Source organism: Lolium perenne, chromosome 6 (assembly GCF_019359855.2).
Source record: "Lolium perenne isolate Kyuss_39 chromosome 6, Kyuss_2.0, whole genome shotgun sequence".
In the NCBI taxonomy this organism is placed as follows: Eukaryota; Viridiplantae; Streptophyta; class Magnoliopsida; order Poales; family Poaceae; genus Lolium; species Lolium perenne.
In genome coordinates this window covers 119,421,109-119,443,192 of record NC_067249.2, presented here as the reverse complement: position 1 = coordinate 119,443,192, position 22,084 = coordinate 119,421,109, and the positions used below count along the sequence as shown (strand labels likewise).

General features: G+C 43.9%; 2 protein-coding genes across 2 annotated transcripts; both read left to right on the top strand.

The window, feature by feature from the left end:
- The first annotated feature begins 10,216 nt into the window (after positions 1–10,216).
- On the top strand, positions 10,217–11,238 carry LOC139832481 (F-box protein At5g50450-like). The gene is made up of 3 exons (XM_071822257.1): positions 10,217–10,317; positions 10,409–10,571; positions 10,678–11,238. Exons 1-3 carry the CDS (start codon positions 10,217–10,219, stop codon positions 11,236–11,238), a joined length of 825 nt encoding a protein of 274 aa, XP_071678358.1.
- Positions 11,239–20,490: 9,252 nt separating this feature from the next.
- On the top strand, positions 20,491–21,677 carry LOC127319529 (F-box protein At5g50450-like). Its single transcript, XM_051349498.1, has 3 exons — positions 20,491–20,675; positions 20,771–20,933; positions 21,051–21,677. The coding sequence occupies exons 1-3, from the start codon at positions 20,491–20,493 to the stop codon at positions 21,675–21,677; spliced, it is 975 nt and encodes a 324-aa protein (XP_051205458.1).
- The last annotated feature ends 407 nt before the right edge of the window (positions 21,678–22,084 follow it).

Genomic DNA, 22,084 nt, shown 5'->3' with positions numbered 1-22,084 from the left:
TAGTGAGATTTAATTGGGCATTACGACAAAGTACATAGACCGCTATCCAGCATGCATCTATGCCTAAAAAGTCCACCTTCAGGTTATCATCCGAACCCCCTCCAGTATTAAGTTGCTAACAACAGACAATTGCATTAAGTATTGCGCGTAATGTAATCAGTAACTACATCCTTGAACATAGCACCAATGTTTTATCCCTAGTGGCAACAGCACATCCATAATCTTAGAGATTTCTGTCACTTCCCTAGATTCACGGAGACATGAACCCACTATCGAGCATAAATACTCCCTCTTGGAGTTACAAGCATCTACTTGGCCAGAGCATCTACTAGTAACGGAGAGCATGCAAGATCATAAACAACACATAGACATAACTTTGATAATCAACATAACAAGTATTCTCTATTCATCGGATCCCAACAAACGCAACATATAGAATTACAGATAGATGATCTTGATCATGTTAGGCAGCTCACAAGATCCGACAATTAAGCGCAATGGGGAGAATACAACCATCTAGCTACTGCTATGGACCCATAGTCCAGGGGTAGACTACTCACTCATCACTCCGGAGGCGACCATGGCGGCGTAGAGTCCTCCGGGAGATGATTCCCCTCTCCGGCAGGGTGCCGGAGGCGATCTCCTGAATCCCCCGAGATGGGATTGGCGGCGGCGGCGTCTCTGGAAGGTTTTCCGTATCGTGGCTCTCGGTACTGGGGGTTTCGCGACGGAGGCTTTAAGTAGGCGGAAGGGCAGGTCAGGAGGCGGCACGAGGGGCCCACACCATAGGGCCGCGCGGCCAGGGCAGGGGCCGTGCCGCCCTAGGGTTTGGCCACCTCGTGGCCCCACTTCGTCTCCTCTTCGGTCTTCTGGAAGCTTCGTGGCAAAATAGGACCCTGGGCGTTGATTTCGTCCAATTCCGAGAATATTTCGTTACTAGGATTTCTGAAACCAAAAACAGCAGAAAACAGAATCGGCACTTCGGCATCTTGTTAATAGGTTAGTTCCAGAAAATGCACGAATATGACATAAAGTGTGCATAAAACATGTAGATAACATCAATAATGTGGCATGGAACACAAGAAATTATCGATACGTCGGAGACGTATCAGCATCCCCAAGCTTAGTTCTGCTCGTCCCGAGCAGGTAAAACGATAACAAAGATAATTTCTGGAGTGACATGCCATCATAACCTTGATCATACTATTTGTAAAGCATATGTAGTGAATGCAGCGATCAAAACAATGTATATGACATGAGTAAACAAGTGAATCATAAAGCAAAGACTTTTCATGAATAGTACTTCAAGACAAGCATCAATAAGTCTTGCATAAGAGTTAACTCATAAAGCAATAATTCAAAGTAAAAGCATTGAAGCAACACAAAGGAAGATTAAGTTTCAGCGGTTGCTTTCAACTTGTAACATGTATATCTCATGGATATTGTCAACATAGAGTAATATAATAAGTGCAATATGCAAGTATGTAGGAATCAATGCACAGCTCACACAAGTGTTTGCTTCTTGAGGTGGAGAGAAATAGGTGAACTGACTCAACAATGAAAGTAAAAGAATGGTCCTCCATAGAGGAAAAGCATCGATTGCTATATTTGTGCTAGAGCTTTGATTTTGAAAACATGAAACAATTTTGTCAACGGTAGTAATAAAGCATATGTATCATGTAAATTATATCTTACAAGTTGCAAGCCTCATGCATAGAATACTAATAGTGCCCGCACCTTGTCCTAATTAGCTTGGACTACCGGATCATCGCAATGCACATGTTTTAACCAAGTGTCACAAAGGGGTACCTCTACGCCGCCTGTACAAAGGTCTAAGGAGAAAGCTCGCATTGGATTTCTCGCTATTGATTATTCTCAACTTAGACATCCATACCGGGACAACATAGACAACAGATAATGGACTCCTCTTTTATGCATAAGCATGTAACAACAATTAATAATTTTCTCATATGAGATTGAGGATATATGTCCAAAACTGAAACTTCCACCATGAATCATGGCTTTAGTTAGCGGCCCAATGTTCTTCTCTAACAATATGCATGCTTAACCATAAGGTGGTAGATCTCCCTTACTTCAGACAAGACGAACATGCATAGCAACTCACATGATATTCAACAAAGAATAGTTGATGGCGTCCCCAGAAACATGGTTATCGCACAACAAGCAACTTAATAAGAGATAAAGTGCATAAGTACAGATTCAATACCACAATAGTTTTTAAGCTATTTGTCCCATGAGCTATATATTGCAAACGTGAATAATGGAATTTTAAAGGTAGCACTCAAGCAATTTACTTTGGAATGGCGGAGAAATACCATGTAGTAGGTAGGTATGGTGGACACAAATGGCATAGTGGTTGGCTCAAAGATTTTGGATGCATGAGAAGTATTCCCTCTCGATACAAGGTTTAGGCTAGCAAGGTTATTTGAAACAAACACAAGGATGAACGGCGCAGCAAAACTCACATAAAAGACACATTGTAAACATTATAAGACTTTACACCGTCTTCCTTGTTGTTCAAACTCAATACTAGAAATTATCTAGACCTTAGAGAGACCAAATATGCAAACCAAATTTTAGCATGCTCTATGTATTTCTTCATTAATGGGTGCAAAGTATATGATGCAAGAGCTTAAACATGAGCACAGCAATTGCCAAGTATCACATTATCCAAGACATTTTAGCAAATTACTACATGTATCATTTTCCAATTCCAACCATATAACAATTTAACGAAGAAGAAACTTCGCCATGAATACTATGAGTAAAGCCTAAGGACATACTTGTCCATATGCTACAGCGGAGCGTGTCTCTCTCCCATACAATGAATGCTAGGATCCATTTATTCAAACAAAACAAAAACAAAAACAAACCGACGCTCCAAGAAAAGCACATAAGATGTGATGGAATAAAAATATAGTTTCAGGGGAGGAACCTGATAATGTTGTCGATGAAGAAGGGGATGCCTTGGGCATCCCCAAGCTTAGACGCTTGAGTCTTCTTAGAATATGCAGGGGTGAACCACCGGGGCATCCCCAAGCTTAGAGCTTTCACTCTCCTTGATCATATTGCATCATACTCCTCTCTTGATACTTGAAAACTTCCTCCACACCAAACTTAGAACAACTCATTAGAGGGTTAGTGCACAATCAAAATATACATGTTCAGAGGTGACACAATCATTCTTAACACTTCTGGACATTGCATAAAGCTACTGGACATTAATGGATCAAAGAAATTCATCCAACATAGCAAAAGAGGCAATGCGAAATAAAAGGCAGAATCTGTCAAAACAGAACAGTTCGTATTGACGAATTTTATCGAGGCAACAGACTTGCTCAAATGAAAATGCTCAAATTTAATGAAAGTTGCGTACATATCTGAGGATCACTCACGTAAATTGGCATAATTTTCTGAGTTACCTACAGAGAAAACAGCCCAGATTCGTGACAGCAAAGAAATCTGTTTCTGCGCAGTAATCCAAATCTAGTATGAACTTTACTATCAACGACTTTACTTGGCACAATAAAACACTAAACTAAGATAAGGAGAGGTTGCTACAGTAGTAAACAACTTCCAAGACACAAAATAAAAACAAAGTACTGTAGTAAAAACCATGGGTTGTCTCCCATAAGCGCTTTTCTTTAACGCCTTGTAGTTAGGCGCAGAAAGTGTGTATCAAGTATTATCGGAGGGTGGTGCATCATCCTTACCTTGGGCTTTACCCTTACCTTTCTTGTTGTTTTTCTTTCTCTTTGATTTAGGAAATGTATGATTCCCCCCCGGTATAGAGGTGAAATTCAGGATGCCTTCTCCCACATCTATGACTGCTCCCAATACTTTTAGCAGGGATCTTCCGAGTGTAATTTTTCCTGTCCCTACACATTCAATAACAAGATAATCAATGGATATTGTTCTTCCAAGAATGGTTGTATGCACACCTGCGGCTATTCCCTTAGGAATTATAACAGAGTTATCAATGAGAGTTATTTCTTCTCCTCCTTCATCAACTCCCCAAAGTTTCAAAGATTTATAAATGCTCTCAGGTATAAGGCAAAATTCAGACATAATATCACAGTTGGCACGAAGAGTTTGATCACCGATAACAATTTTAACAGTAGGATCCCATAATGAAGGTTTAGAGTTCACTAAAACTTGTTCAAGACGATTACGAACATGGTGATAGTTGTCATCCAAGCGAGATGTACTTATCTCGAGATTGTTTAATCTATTATAAATGCTAATAAGGGCTGAATCAAAGTTATTAGCTGAATCATGTGATGCAACCAACTTCTTTATGGCATTAAAAGCTTGATCCCCATTGCAATGAAGGAAATCTCCTCCCACTAAAGCATCCAAAGCATATCTATAACGAATCATAAGACCAAAATAAAAATTACTAAGGAGCAAACTTAGAGTCATTTGAGGTTCAGTTTTACGATAAGAAGTAAAAATTCTAGACCAAGCATCCTTAAAACTCTCCTCATCCCCTTGTTTAAAAGTGAAGACTAATTCTTCAGGCGAAGAAGTAACAGGTTCAGAGCTAGACATGGTAACAAAAGTAACTAATTTTTTTGTATTTTTAATATAAAGTGCAAGACAGTAAATAAAGCAAACTAGTAAATGCAAGTAACTAATTTTTTTGTGTTTTTGATATAGAGTGCAAGACAGTAAATAAAGTAAAGCTAGCAACTAATTTTTTTGTATTTTGATTTAGTGCAGCAAACAAAGTAGTAAATAAAACTAAGCAAGACAAAAACAAAGTAAAGAGATTGGGAAGTGGAGACTCCCCTTGCAGCGTGTCTTGATCTCCCCGGCAACGGCGCCAGAAAAAGAGCTTGATACGCGTACAACACACGTCCGTTGGGAACCCCAAGAGGAAGGTGTGATGCGTACAGCGGCAAGTTTTCCCTCAGTATGAAACCAAGGTTTATCGAACCAGTAGGAGCCAAGAAGCACGTTGAAGGTTGATGGCGGCGGGATGTAGTGCGGCGCAACACCAGAGATTCCGGCGCCAACGTGGAACCTGCACAACACAAACCAAGTACTTTGCCCCAACGAAACAGCGAGGTTGTCAATCTCACCGGCTTGCTGTAACAAAGGATTAGATGTATAGTGTGGATGATGATTGTTTGCAGAAAACAGTAGAACGAGTATTGCAGTAGATTGTATTTCAGTATAGAGAATTGGACCGGGGTCCACAGTTCACTAGAGGTGTCTCTCCCATAAGATAAACAGCATGTTGGGTGAACGAATTACAGTTGGGCAATTGACAAATAAAGAGGGCATGACCATGCACATACATATTATGATGAGTATAGTGAGATTTAATTGGGCATTACGACAAAGTACATAGACCGCTATCCAGCATGCATATATGCCTAAAAAGTCCACCTTCAGGTTATCATCCGAACCCCCTCCAGTATTAAGTTGCTAACAACAGACAATTGCATTAAGTATTGCGCGTAATGTAATCAGTAACTACATCCTTGAACATAGCACCAATGTTTTATCCCTAGTGGCAACAGCACATCCATAATCTTAGAGATTTCTGTCACTTCCCCAGATTCACGGAGACATGAACCCACTATCGAGCATAAATACTCCCTCTTGGAGTTACAAGCATCTACTTGGCCAGAGCATCTACTAGTAACGGAGAGCATGCAAGATCATAAACAACACATAGACATAACTTTGATAATCAACATAACAAGTATTCTCTATTCATCGGATCCCAACAAACGCAACATATAGAATTACAGATAGATGATCTTGATCATGTTAGGCAGCTCACAAGATCCGACAATTAAGCGCAATGGGGAGAAGACAACCATCTAGCTACTGCTATGGACCCATAGTCCAGGGGTAGACTACTCACTCATCACTCCGGAGGCGACCATGGCGGCGTAGAGTCCTCCGGGAGATGATTCCCCTCTCCGGCAGGGTGCCGGAGGCGATCTCCTGAATCCCCCGAGATGGGATTGGCGGCGGCGGCGTCTCTGGAAGGTTTTCCGTATCGTGGCTCTCGGTACTGGGGGTTTCGCGACGGAGGCTTTAAGTAGGCGGAAGGGCAGGTCAGGAGGCGGCACGAGGGGCCCACACCATAGGGCCGCGCGGCCAGGGCAGGGGCCGCACCGCCCTAGGGTTTGGCCACCTCGTGGCCCCACTTCGTCTCCTCTTCGGTCTTCTGGAAGCTTCGTGGCAAAATAGGACCCTGGGCGTTGATTTCGTCCAATTCCGAGAATATTTCGTTACTAGGATTTCTGAAACCAAAAACAGCAGAAAATAGCAACTGGCACTTCGGCATCTTGTTAATAGGTTAGTTCCAGAAAATGCACGAATATGACATAAAGTGTGCATAAAACATGTAGATAACATCAATAATGTGGCATGGAACACAGGAAATTATCGATACGTCGGAGACGTATCAAGCACCTCATTTAAATCATTTCTCAAGTGATATGAAGTAATGTGTTGACCTTTATTTACTTAGGCTCATACTTGCTCACTTGTAGAATTTAAATCAACATAGTATTTAAATTACACTAGTTATTTAAATCACATGAGATGATGAATCTCATTTAAATCACTTTTATCAAAAACTAAGTGTGAAGTGTTGACCTTGGTCAACATGGGATCACCCATGGTTATTTGAGAAGATTAAATCTTAAGAAGATTCAATGAGAGGAAATTATTTCTCCAAACCAAAGAGAAAACCCTAATTCCAATTTTCAATGAGAGGAAATTATTTCTCCTAATATTAAATAAGGAAACCCTAGCATAATTTGTGAATACATGTTAAGTAGTGATGCTAGATCAATTATGTGAGCCAATAAGGCTAATTAAGACTACTTAAGTGTTGTTTGGTGATTGTATTCTCGTATTCGTTTATAGACGCTAGTACCGGAGACTATCAAGAGGAAGAGGTTTTCTACCAAGAGGAAGAGCAAGAAAACTTTGATCACCTCACCAACCAAGGCAAGCTATTACCAATGCAAGCTAGACTAATGCAAACTATTTTGGTTGCAAGTTTATATTCTTGCCAAGTGCAAAGCTCTACAAGAGCAAGGCACCATTACATTTTACTTTATGAACCTATCCCAAGTTTTTACTTTACAAGCTTTACTTGATTTTATTTATCAAAGTTACTTTTTAATTTATGATTCACTTGGTTGAATTATAGAGTAGTACAAGAGAATCACACTTAGCCTAGCAAGCTCCAAGATACTTAGCACCCCTCATAACTAGTGGCTAGTGCTCAATATTAAAAGTGACTACTCTAGTTGGGAACTTGTGAATTGCAATGACTTTGAAAACCTTGGAATGATGAGTCATTCTATTGAGAGATTTTGAAGGTGAATATGACTGGTGAATGACTTGGTGAATTTTACAAAAACTGATGGTTGGGTTCGGATGCGATACCATTCCAATTTTACAAGTACCCCCACAATACCTGAATCTGGGTAAGGCTTAGCTGGAAACTTATGTATTTTAGTATGGGTTCCCTCTAAACAAGCGTCATAGGGGTTATGCCGAGGCTGCCTCCGTACTGGTGAAGTGATGTGAAATGACGTGAAATGAGGTGAATGTCCGGCCCAAGCCTGTGCAGCTCCTGTGCCGACCGCGTGTCTTCACTGGGAGGCCATGCTCATGGGGAGAGGTGCCTATACTAGAGTATGTAAATGAAAGGTTAGGATTGGTAGTTCGCGTACTGCGTACGATAAATCAGGGCCAGTTACCCCTGACGAACTATTGCAATTGTTGTGGCACAAGTGTACACCCTCTGCAGAGTTAAACCTATTCGAATAGCCGCGTCCGCGATTATGGACAGTTGGAAAGGCCATACTGTTCCGTCATCAGAACTTTTCCAAAAATATGAATGGTGACTTGTGATTTGAATTGAAAGGTGACTTTGACTTTTAATCACAACTGTGTTGTGGGAATGACACTAATGTTCCCACTTGAGTTAGTTAATTGAAGAGGCTTTGATTAATAAAAGTGTTTTATGAAATAAAACTGGCTTTATGCAAATGAAACTAGAGCTTAGAACCCCCTTACTATAGTTGATAGTATTTACCGTTGTATTAGTTTGCGAGTACTTTGAAGTACTCACGGCTGTGTCCCTGGCTATTCAAATGGCCAGACTATGAAGACGAGTACGAGAACCCGGAAGAAGGACAGCAGGATGTCTACGACAACTAGGATCACTCCTGACATCAACAGTTGCCTGTGGAATAGATGGACTACTACGCTACTTTCGCTTCCGCTATGTGTTATGTAATGGATCAATAGAACTTCTATTATTGTAATAAGACTGGATCATGTGATCCTTTATTTGTAAGACGATTATGTGTTGTAATGAATGATGTGTTGTGATATCAATCTATTATGTCTCGCAAAAACAATATTCCTGGGATTGCGAGGAATGGCATAATAGGCATCTGGACTTAAAAAGCCGGGTGTTGACAACATACATGCGAGTACAAGTACAGACGTGCATACGAGCAGGTACAGTCGTGCACACGAGCAGGTACAGTCACGCACAACACACGAGTACAGTTGAACATACTGGCGTGTACAAGTACAATCACACACATGAGCAGGTACATGCGCGCATACGGATAGGTACAGTCGTGAACACGACCAAGTACATGTACAAAAGTACAGTAACGCATACGAGCAGGTACAGTCGCGCACACGAGTAAGTACAAGTACAGTCCCACATACGGGCGAGTACAATTAGCGAGTAAAGGGAAAAACTGCACCAAATATACTAAAACAGAAGTACTTAACAGTGAAAACGCGAGTACAGTTAGGTACACATCACAGGTACAACCACAATATTATTGGAAGTACAAAGAAAAGTATCTCCAAACCTATCAACATGGGATCTAGTTTTGAAGATCTCGACGCGAGGATCTCAAAAGTGAAAACGGTTCGTGATTTGGACTTACGGTTCTCAAGATATTTCATTTTGAAAAAACGAATCTACAAAAAAAAGGGAAAAACTGACACAATCCACCCTCCCGTTGCTTTCTCTTTCCTCCCTCATCCCCACCTTGCTTCCCCTTGCGACACGTGGCGAGCAGGGAGACCACTTTCCAGGGATTCTCTGGCACCACAGCGCGCCACTTGTCGCGTGCGGAGGGAGTTGCGTTCCCTTCGCGAAGGTCGGCCTTTTTCTAGAGTTTTCCCGGTACTTGTGGTCCAAAGCCTGCACCGGGTTCAGACATGGTAGGATGAAAGTGGTCCATGTAAAAACTATAGTTGGACCATTAAAAAGCCATTTCTGAAAGTTTCTCTTTGGAGCAATGGACCACATCTAAAAAATGGAACAATGCATATACATTTTTATTGCTTGCACGAATCTTCAAGGTGGTGTGTGGTGAGAGATGTGGTCACCACGGTTACCTCACATACATATAGTTTTGTCTATATATATATATATATATATATATGGAAAATAGTGGGCTACCAAGGGTGGTAGCTATGCATACACATCCAACCATTAGATCATATATAGAGAGCACAAAAGGAGCACACGGTGTTAGACATTTTCGTTTCTCCCCGTTTCAAACTATTCCCTCCGTTAGCCGTTCCACGGTAATTTTCCAAATTTGTCAACAACACCACGGTGCATACAACCCGTAGCATTTTTTTTGCCAAAACAACAACAAGTACACGGTCACGGTGTGTCCTTTTTTCGAGTTGACAACGTGTGGATCTCGCACCACATTTTTTTAAAAATCCCGTGGCCTGCACACCAATGACCGTGGCCGATGCAAATGTGTGAAGACAAGTAAAATTTTCACATCTCCAGACATATGATTCTATCCACCGTGCCCGCGACAATGTGTCAAAAGGTGTAAAAAATGCTAAATGAGAACACGATGGATGGTCACCACCGATGCTGATACAATGTGTGAATTCACGTTAAAAAAATAACGGTTGTTCATTTCCAGTGGTTCACGGTTCAGAGCTGATCAACTACGGAAACAATTACATTTGGGCATTTAGTCCTGCAACTCAAACCTTTTCAACTGCATTTGCATTGTTTGGACACAGCTCTCGTTACGAATTAGCCACTCAACACATGGACCGCAACGTAGTTCCATACCTTGGCGAATCGTCACCGTCTGCCGAAGAGAAGATTGAGAAGCCGCCTACCGATACCACGGTCCAAAATGTCGCAGAAATGAGCATCGACGACCTCCCCGACGGAGTGATTGCAGCTATACTTGAAAAAGTTGCAGCTTCAGCTCGTTTGCCCGCCGACTTCCTATCCGCAACAATGACGTGAGTTTATTATTGTTAATTTATTTTATAACCCCCCACCCCCATCACACGGACGATCAATAGATTTATGGTTACAATCCGCTAAACGCAGGTCCAAGAGGTTCACAGAGACTGGAAGGAGCCGTTCTGTCCTCAAAAAAGTCAGTGCGCGTTGCTTCGACTTCAGCGCGAAAAAATGGTCGGATGGGCCAAAAACATTCTTGCAAACATGCGCTGAAGCAGGCAACCTTGATGCTTCATATATCCTAGGGATGGTATGTTTACATTTCGCCATGTCACCGTCTAGATTTTCTTCACAAACGTTGCAGCATACATCTTTCTTTAGCACTTTTTAAATAAATAACCCCAATTTTCCTGTAGATCACATTCTACTGTGTCAAGTTGCGTGCGGATGGCGTTGCAAAGATATCATTAGCCGCAACCGGAGGGCACAAAGATGCGATCTACGCTATGGCAGTCATCATGTTCAACGGAAGCGGTGCAGGCGAGGAAAGCAGAGACATACATGGGGCCACCCATCTGTGTGCACATGCGGCATCCCTAGGACATGTGATCGCCCTAAGAGAGCTGGGGTTCTGCATACATGATGGATACGGTATCGAACGAGACACACAAGAGGGTCGCAGACTCGTAGCCCTTGCTAGGGCCCGTGAGATGGCCGAAGCCCTCGACGATCATGGTTCTCTCTTGGGCCAACCTACCATAGCAAACAAGTTTATGGTAGAGTGGTTCAGAGCTAGAGATGAAACACAGATCGAGTCGGGCAACGGGGACGACGTGTTACACATGTGCTCGAACCGCCTTTGCGGTCGGCAAGAGACCAGAATTAGAGAGTTTCGACAGTGCTCCTTGTGCGCCATGGTTCAATATTGCTCTCGAGCATGTCAGGCGCGGCACTGGAGTCAACACGCAGCAACCTAAACGGTAGTTTGGCACAGAGCAGACCGCACCGTTTTTATCAATGTATCGAACCGTTTGTTCTCTGCATTACCTAGTTTCTGCCCTAGGGCTATCCAACAAGCTATGTAACACTTTACAGTTTATGTAAGCGCATTTGTAAGGCAGACTAATCGTATGTTACAAGGACTTTTTCAATTGCCTTGATAATTAACATAATACAGTGGTAGAGTTCATTTGGCTAATAGTCTTTAAAAAAATCAACAACAAGGTAACAAAACAGAATGACATACAAACTGAACCACATTGATTAATTTTTGCATCCACCTAGTTTTTTAGATCGTGGGCCGTCTTTTCTCTACTTGCATGGGGATACAAAGTTTCCACTCCGCGAACGACGAACGTGCAAAATTCTAATCCTATTCACCACTTAAAATCCCCAAAAATGGCAGCCGAACTGGATTTTCCAAGCATCTACATGAAATGACAAACAACTCACCGCACGACCAAGATTAGATAGCATTTCGCACATAAAATATAAGGTCCAAAGTACAGCAGCTTGGCTGTAAGTTTTTTTACGCCGCTAAATTGTCCAAGCCCACACCATTAATTCGAAACAACGCCCGGACCATCCTAAATGTGTGCAAACGAGTTAAAAAACACACATTACATACGGTACGGTCGGAGGTACCGTAGCCGATACAAAGTGTCAAAACGTGTAAAAAAAGACATTTTGCACACGGTATGGCACCATGAGCCAGTCACCGTCCGGACTTTCAGAAAGCTCAGGTCAAACTGATAGTCAAGCCTTCCTTTTCAGGCCGATTTTTCTGGCATCATAACATTTTCCCACCAATTCCAATTTTAATCTTGTATCTCTTCTTCCAAAAGCAGCATCGTCTTCCTCACAACGTTAGTTTCTGCAAGGAGAAGCATCACCTCATGAGAAGTAGCAACCCATCGTGGAGTGGCCGAAGGGGCCGTTCCACCTCCAAAGAACTCACTGCAAGTTGCGCTGCCGGGAGGACGGTGACGCAACAATTGCCTTATGCAAACTCCCATCTTTTCACCGAGCTGAACGCCTGCTCCAAGGTATTCACCTGCAGGCAGATTGACCTAGCTCAATCAACTGGTTTCAGAGCTTTTTCTATCCCAATCCACGAGATCCAGTTCGACCGGCAGTTCACTACATGGCTTATCACCAAAGTTGACACCATTAACAGGTCAGTCTTGGTGTCCGTTGGCAAAAGGCTAAGTGTTTTCCAGGAAGATGCAGCCATGGTGCTCGGGATCCCTTCCGCCGGGAAAGAGGTATGGGACGCCAGCCTTGACAAGTCTGTCTCTATGCGTCAGAAAATAGAGGGTCTGATCGGCATAGACGAAAAAACAACTTCACCAAGGCAGGCAGCAATGAAGATGCTTCGTACTCTCGCCGGAAAAGACCTTTCATCAGCAGAAGAAGAAGTTTTTAAGGTTTCATTCTCAGTGTTTGTAGTCAGCATGCTTTGCGATAGCACCAATCCAGGAGATGTTGAGTCTGTGAACTTTTGGCCTGCATTATCAGACCCAGGTGGCATTCACCAATTTAATTGGGCATCTTATATTGTAGACTCAGTTTTCTCGGCCTGTGTTTGTGCAAGAAAGGCAACTAGGACGAACACGCCATACAACCCTCCGTCAGGGACTGCATTGTTTCTCCAGTTACGGATAATATCTCCCATTAACATTTTGACACCACTCTCGATGATTTTTCGACCTTACTTACTAATCTCAATACTTTCTGCAGATTTTCTACCTCGACAACATGGACTATGGATGATTGTCATTGGATAAAGCTAAACTGCCTCGTATGGATGCTTTCGCACCAAAAATCTTGTCCAAACAGATTTTGGCTGAGACAATTGGTTTACGAGGCCAGACGCCATGCAGAATGTTCGGCGCCGGCAAGGCAAGACCCCCCTGCTACAATTTTTTTTATATTTATAGGGAGACGCACCAATTACCGGGTATGCAAAAATTATTTTTCTAACCTCCCGTGCCGTTCGACCTAATTTGTAAAACAGCTTCGCCCAGCCGGACAAGTTGTCTACCGAAGAGAGGTTGTCAGACCAACAACCACACGAAGTCCCAGGAGTGCAGCAATTTCCATTGCAAAAAGGCCACGGGAGTCCGGTGCACCCAAACATCCAATCCACCGCGAGCAAGCACCAAATATGGACGTTAGTTCCTCACACACAAGCACGCCAACTATCTATTTTTCAAATGTCCATATACTATACTTTATCCTTACTTCAGAAACTTACCTTTCCCGCATTGTCATAGCCCAAGATGCAGGCAATTATAGCTGTAAAAGCTCACAACGCCAGGTGCATCAAGATACTCACATTGGCAAGGAGGTCCATAGAGGAAGAGACTGACAAGCTTGTACAAGCGATATCCACCATGAATTTCGACAACCAAGGAAATGGCAAGGAGCAGGCAACCGAGATTTCAAACTCCCCGGGAGAACCTTTCACCCCGTCGCCAACCATACCAGACACAACAGGTTCGTTACTAGTTACATCCCCATCACCATATTTTTTTTGTACATTTCCACATGGGAGACTAATAATGGTTCGTATATCTACAGGCACAACACCAACCAATTCGAAACACCCCCTGAGCCAGCCTCCTCCGTTCTCGCTAGGACCTGAATTCGATGATTTTTCCGTTGACCAAACACCCGTTTTCGGCATACAAAAAAATGGGATAACTAGTTATTCGCCATTATCTCCCCTTGGTCCTAGCCCACCGAAAAAGGTTAGCCGTAAATCAAGCCCTACGTCCCCAATGGAAAAGACGAAAATTAAATCAGGAGAGTTTCTATTCAACAAGAGGACAACATCACAAATTAACCTCAATGATTTAGTGGCCGAGCTAGAATACACCCAGTCTCCGGTAAACCGTAAGGTCGTCCGCGAAGGAAGAATAATTGGTCCACCAAGAGACACGTCATGGCCTTCGTGCAGCAAGATAAAAGAGGCTGCAAATTCATTCCACAAATGGGCAATTGGATCCATTGGACAATTAAACAGGTTCCTACCAAACCCCATTTTTTAAACCCTACAGACATTTAACAGTTTTGCATTTTTTATTCAACCTGTCCGTTTCTTATATAATTATTCAACCAACCTCTTTTTTGTTCAACACAGTTTCTGGTTGAGGCATGGATCACCGAAATTCATCGAGATTTCATCCTCCCACCTTATCGAGCAATTCAAAATTGGTGGATCATTGGGACCCGAAACGTGCGACCTATGTTTTCGTCGATTCCAGCAGGCTTCATCGAACGGTGCGACCCCTGACTGGCGCCACTACTTGGAGACAGATTTTGCGGTAACTAATCAGCCAGAATCCATCGTGTAATAGCCTAGTATTATTGAATTGCTCGGGAAATCCCTCATACCTTTATTTGTTTCCTTTGTTACTGCTAATATAATGCAGATGCGTGCTATTGCCGGAGAAGATTACATTACCGCCAGGAGCACCCAACAACAATGGATTGGTAAACATTTAAAGAACGACGTGTCCAAATGCATGCTGGTACTTCCTACCTTATCTTATTATTTTGCTTACATGTTTGCCAGCTAATATAGTCCCCCGCGTTTTTTTATGAACAGACTTAAAAATAGGGAAAAAAATAATATCTAAAAATATCCTTTTTCCCTTACCAGATAATCACACTAGTAATGGTGGACAGCAAATGGGCAGCATATGCATGGGACATGAAGAGAAGGCAAATTACAGTTCACGCAGCTGGAAACCATGCAGGCCAATGGGATGCATATGAAAAAATAGCAGCTGCCCTTAGCAAAGCATTAAGACGTTGCATAGAAACATTCTTCGATGGGTGGATTATTGACTGGGCTAATTGGTCAAATATCTACACAAAAACTTCGCCCCTAGCCGAAACAGCGACCAACGAGTAAGTAATTTTTCCTATGGCGTTATTCAACTATTATTCATCGTTAGCTTGTAATACAACAACATAGTCTCATGTTCCAATTAATCTGATACATTTTCCTGCGCCAAAATAAAAAACAGGAATGATTATGCAGTTCAAGCTCTCCAATTCTGCCGCACTTTCGATGGAGTAAAACAAGGTGGACGTCTCACCTCGGTAATATATCAGGAAGCAAACACAAAACCCCGCTACATAGTCTTACACTATTTCCTATACTTGTGGACAATTTTATATTACACAACTAATGATGAAACCAACAGTGGGAGGAACCACTGTTGTATTTGATATAGGAGGTGGTGAGTCTCGAACTCTGACTGTTTAGTACAACTTCACATGTACTAACCAGTAAGACTCAGAGTCTTTCTCTATTACACAACTAATGAAAGTCTCAATTCCTTTACACAGCCGAAGGAGGATTGTCCGACGCAGGCAGATCTACTTTTTGACGTGTTGCACCTGAAAAACAATGCAGGAAGTCTGCCGCCACAATTTGTTCAATTCATCGACTAAAATAAGACTCCGAAACATCAATTAGAATTTCTGGATACTCCCTCGCGGCTATCCACCTTCTCCATTGTAAGCCCGTGTCGTTTTTTTATAGCAGCCTAGCACATCGGTAATATGCCCGAAGTCTCCAACACAAGGAACTGTAAATTTTCTGGGCTGCTTTTGGAAAACCAGCAGCGAACATTTATCCCCGTTTCATATAATATGAATCGTGCCGCCCCTCACTCTCAAATGCTGCAAACATAAAGAACCAACGAAAAATGGGTTAACCTACACTATCCCAAAGTTAAGAAAAATACTTCGAAATTTTGAATTTTTATAAAAATGGTAAACCAACACCATCACACCAACAGTTGAAAACGAGATACAAAATGCTAGGCGTTCTCTAAACGTTCAACCAGCCATGAGTGCGACCAAAACTAAAATAATTTGGACGAGATGTTCTCGAGCAATCAAATTAATAAAATTCGCACAGCTGCTACGATTTTGACTACTCATGCTCTGAACGGAGCAACCATGACCGCGCCGCAGCCTATGTGTGGATTCAGTTTTTTTACATACACCTCTAGCGTCCTCCTCCGCGGACGACTTCATCAACAGTGCAGTACTGCCACCAAGCAACACCTTTGAACCGCACAGCGGCTACTGCTCATTCGAAATGACCCAACACCCCGTCCTCCGTTGCAATGTGTTATTTTCGAAGCAAACCAACAACGGCTCCACGCCAGCGGCTAGTACATTGCAAGGCAACTACATCACACAGCTCTACTATATATACAGCGGCACGATGAAACTTGGAGAAGCACGGTGCACACACCATGAGGAACAATCGCCTAGCATATCTCCTCGGCGTTAGCTCCGGCAAGGCTCTGAGGAGCCGCATGGCTAGGCGCCTGTCCTCCGTCAGTAGAAGCTCTCGTAGCCGCCCCATGGCACCACCACCATCCCAAGCCACGCCTCCCGTTTCACCAGCTCCTACTGCCCCAGCCTACCCGGCCTCCCCACCTGTCTCTCCCACGTACACTCCTCTCACCGGCGTACCGCGCTACTCCGTCCAGCTTGCCGCCAAACGAGGCCGATCCAGCCGCTGCACCTGCAGCTATTTCTCGGGCGGGAGAGCGTCGCTCACCTGTATCACCCACCTCCCCGCTTCAGCTCTCACCCAACCAGTCCGCGCTCTCCCCATCTCTGTCCTCACCAGACTACACACCCAGCTCACCATACACACCACTGGCTCCAATCACCACCACTGTTGGTTCACCTGGATCCTCCGCGGATTACTGCCCTAGTTCACCTGACTACACCCCGAGCTCACCGGCCACACCACGGCCGGCCCTGATGCCGGCGACCGCGTGCCACCTGGAGATTACTGGGCCAGAAGCAGCCACTGACGTGGTATCAGACAGGAACTCCGTCGACATGGAAGTCGACGACAGGGACATCGACTACGAGCTCGCCGTGCGCGATTCCATCCGCACCGAAGGGGAGGATGCAGCCAGGAGGGAAGCGTTGGAGCAGAACAACAAGGTGAACCAAGAGCTTGATGAGTTCCTTGCAGCCGTGGAGGACGTCGAAGACATCGACGAGCCACCATCTTCTGGTCCGAACCGCAAGATTCCTCCACCACCCTCTGGCAAAGGCAAGGAGCCATTCATCGACATCTCGGACGGAGACGACGAGTGGCGACTGCCATGCACACCAGTTGCCAGCCAAACTACCGCAGGGCTGAAGTTGACGGCAGCCCATTATCCACTATGTGTTTCCTTTTTAATTTTCGTTTCATTGTGCCAGCTGTAGCCGAACTAGTTGTTTAGTGTGTTTTACTAATCCTGCTCCCCTCCGTTGTATCATCCCCATCCCAAGCCAACCGCAACATGTAACGTCATGCTTTCGCATTAGTATTAAGTAACTATCATGCGCCGTTCAAAAAATATCACTGCTTTTCTATTACATGAAGTATATTTTCCCTAGTCCTGCAGCATGGGAGCGAATTGCTCATAATTAAGTCGGAAGAAATAACCATGGACAAACCAAGCTTTATATCAAAATACTCCACGCAAACAAACTTAAGTTTATAAGCCAAGGTACCTTGGTCCTTTTGTCACAATCAGGCACGGAAAAACTATGAACAACCGTGCACCGTCGCGCCGTCCAAAATAAAAAAACTCATGCAATCATTAAAAGTAATCAAGATCGAGCCACCAGCGGGAAAAACTTTTGTAAAGGGGAAAACAACTTACACGTCCTACGCCACGGCTATATATTGCATCGAAGAGGAAAACACGAAACGCGTTTGCTTCACATGCAGGTCCTTTTTTTCCCTCACTAGACGATATCACCCCTGGAGATTACATGCCATAACAAATTACCACACGCCAAAAAAATGTTATCCACCCCCCGAGCAACTATCTCGACCATATATGGATATAAGGGCATCCACAATGTTGCTATTGCCAAATCTGATACGATGGTGAATTTGGCTTTGGTGTGAAATATAGCAATAGCTCCACAATGTAGTGGTTCCAAATATTTATAACGTGGGACCCGCCATCAAGCTAAAACAACACATAAAGCCAATATGGAACTACTCTCACAATGTAGGGAACTAGTTCCAAATGCCAAAAGTGAAATTTGGCATCGGAGCACCTACTTGCTCCGGTTCCTTGTTTTTCTGGTTTTGGAACTACCTCTACAATGTATGGAACTAGTTCCAAAAGCCAAAAATCAAATATGGAACCACTTTTGGCTACACGTTGTGGATGCTCTAAGCGACAGACAAAACGCCGGAAACTTGTGGGACAGCGGACGCCAGTGACAATGCGTCATTTCTGCACGGTGCACTTCGCATACTGGCAGGCAATTAGTGACGTTCAGCGATCAATCCACCATTATCCCAATGCGATTTTCATGGCGGAGGTAATTTTTCGACTTGATGGGGGCCATTTTACATTATGAAGACGAGGGACCGTGGAACCAGTAAATACATAGGGGCGACACCATGTTGGCTAGCCGGTGAATCGATAACGATCGCATGCAGTGTCTCTATCCTTTGTAGTTTGGGGTACCTATTTCCAGCCCGGTGCGACCTCCTATGACAGTACTGGGAATTTTTTTGTCCATAAACAACGGTGCGGAACACTGCTTCACCGAAGCACTGCTAAACAATGCATTTTGTATGAAACAATGTCCTCGACGGCATTGGGCACCCGGCAAGGAGTCATGTGTTTTCAACGGTCGAAATGATAGGCCTCTAATCAATTCTGTTATGTAGGACAATTCACCGACTAGAGCCGTTTTTTTTTTTTGAGAGCATGGACATCGTACTTGCCGTGTTGACAAAAGAGGCCTCGGTCCGGGTTACACCGCCATTGGGGGTGCACGATTTATTCACATTGAGTTTTATCCCTACCGGGGGCACACAACATAATGTTTTTACCCCCATGGTAAATTTTAAAATAAATAAAGGATAGAATGGCCACACAAGTTCCGTTTAGATTTTAGAACCACTTTTACTCTAACTAATCCTAGTCTTAAGGAAGTGATGCAATCATGGATTGACACCCTACGAGCATGTAATAAGTGTTTCACCATTGTAAAAATTCACCCCATTATTTAATAGAAAATGACACAGTAGGGAGCCTTTCCCTACTGTATTTGTGTCAAAAAAAAATATCGTTCTTAGGTGAGCAAAAATTTGTTTACGCGGGTGGACGTGATTTCTCCGACCGGACGAGGGCCATTTTACATTACGCAGACGAGGCATCGTGGATCCAGTAAATACAAGGGGGGCCGTACCGTGTTTGCTCGCCGGTGAATTGATAACGGGCGCATGCAGTGTCACTATCTTGTCTAGTTTGCGGGTACCTCTAACCACCTTTTTTTTCCTGGTAAAAAATAGACGCCGTGAAACTCTGCTTCACAAAAGCACTGTTTTAACAGGCATTTTTGGTATACACCAATATCCTCGGCCTCATTGCCCGCGTGCAAGGAGTGGACATGTTAGACACCGACTAGACCCGTTGTTTTCAAGAACATTGATTTTCTGCTTTTCACGGTGAAACAAGAGACCCTCAGATCGGGCTACACCGCCATCGGCGATGTTTTGATTTCCCTCTTGCACGAGGCGTTTGTCTTGGTTAATCTTGTTTTTCCAACTCTGGTGTCCCTGTATTTTTCAATCTTTTTCTTCACATTGCATTCTATCCCTACCAGGACACACAACATAATCTTTAACCCGCATGGTACATTTTAAAAACAAATAGCGGATATAATGCCTACACAAGTTTTCTCTTAGCTGCCCGAAAAAATGTTAGCATTATCTTGTGTGGTGACCCTATCATCCTCAAAAAACTTTGTTAAATAACATACAAGCTATGACCAGCATAGGACACCTACCATAACTCTAGACGGCAGCATCGGGATTCTAATGGAGTGTCACTCAACATGGAATATATTTCCACGGGGTCAAACGCTGTGCCACCGACTGTTCAGCTCTGAGTTTCACCGCAACCCGTGCCGCAACCTACTTGTCAAAAAAGATTTTTTCCACACTTTCGTTACGGGCACGGTCAGACAGAGAACTGCAACCGCGCACGGGCCACTGATTTCCCAACTTTAAACCTAGCCGAGCAGGGTGTGCTGTGTTGACACGGTCGCAGTGCCGACCACCTAGTATATAGACAGCCAATGTGGCCACCGTTTTGCTTCCATCACCTACACTCCTCACTAAGCCCTCCTGATTAGGATAGCTTCCAGGCTATACGGCGATGAAAGGCACAGGCTGCAACTCCATCCACACGGCAAAAAAAATGCACTGCATGAATCAAGGCAACCGCAACAACCAGTCGGCTACAAGTTTCGACGCTTTGCCCGATGAAATCGTGGTCACAGTAATCGCAGCTGTTGCAGCGTCAGCTGTTGCACCGGCAGATCTTGCATCCGCATCCTTGACGTACCAATTTTTCTACATCTCGCAGATAGAACTAAACCGAGCTGCAAATGAGTATGTCCAAATCAGTTCCCTAACATTTTCTAGCGATTGCACAGGTGCAAGCGATTCTGGACTCTTGGGAAGAGCAGGCACGTGAGGAATAAGGTGTCGCACCTTTGCTTGGCCGTCCGAGCTAGGAACTGGTCCCTTCACGCCGATCGTTTCCTGCAAAGTTGTGCCGAAGCTGGTAATATCGATGCCAGATACTTACTGGGAATGGTAGGTTATGTGCACCTTTTTCAGTAAAATTACACATACATAGCTAGGTTAATATAAGTAACCCGAAACGCAAAGTACATCAACTCTAATGCCCTTTTTCCACCTCATCCTGTCTAGATTCGTTTCTACTGCATAAGGGACAGAAACGCTGGAGCAGATCTGTTGCTATCTGCTGCCTTTGGTGGCCTAAAGGAAGCAATCTACTCACTAGCAGTGATTGTATTCAATGGAAGTGGAGGAACGAGGGAAAGCCGCGACATCGGAGCCGCCGTAGCTCTATGCGCACGCGCGGCGAGCTTGGGTCACGTCGACGCCCTACGCGAGCTTGGTTTCTGTATACACGATGGGTACGGAGTTGCTAGGTCCGTACCTGCCGGGCGTAGACTAATCGTCCTGGCGAAAGCAAGGGAGATGGCCGAAGCTGCAACTGGGTCAGCTTCTCTCATTGGTCTCACCCCACTCAAGAAACAAGACGTAGCAAGCAGATTCATGGTGGAGTGGGCAGAGCGTAGGAGGGCTGAAAACCAGGAGGGAGCTGATAGAGACGCTCCTACCGAGGGAGGCCCATCTGACGGGCAGCTACGCATGTGTGCAAATAAACTATGCGGGAGAGAAGAGACGAGGGAGGGCGAGTTCAGACGATGCTCTGTTTGCGCTTCAGTGCACTACTGCTCACGCGCATGCCAGGCCAGGGACTGGATCCAGTCACACAAGGCTAACTGCGCCCAAGAACAAGCGCTGTAATTCATGTTGTAAACGTTTGTACCAAGGATTTCCCGCTTATAATTAAAGGCCAATTTTCATCGTCCATTTCGAAAAACAAAACGGTTTTGCACGGGTATGCAGGCAAGAAGGTATGTTTATAAATAACTTACACTCCGAGGCCGGCGCCTGCGAGCTTCAAAATACAAAAAAAAAGCTAGTTTAACCAAACTGCAACTACTTTTTTTCAGTTCCTTTGTTAATTCCACTAGTTTGCTATAGGTACACAGCGGCCTTTTTTTAATAACACGCAGATGTGGCAAAAACTATATAGAGAAAGTACTTATTACCCCATTAGATTCTATATCAAACCACTAAAACAATTCTTCAAAAGCATACACCTAGTCAACAACTTGGTAAACAATTCGATTAAGGAACGACAAATAATC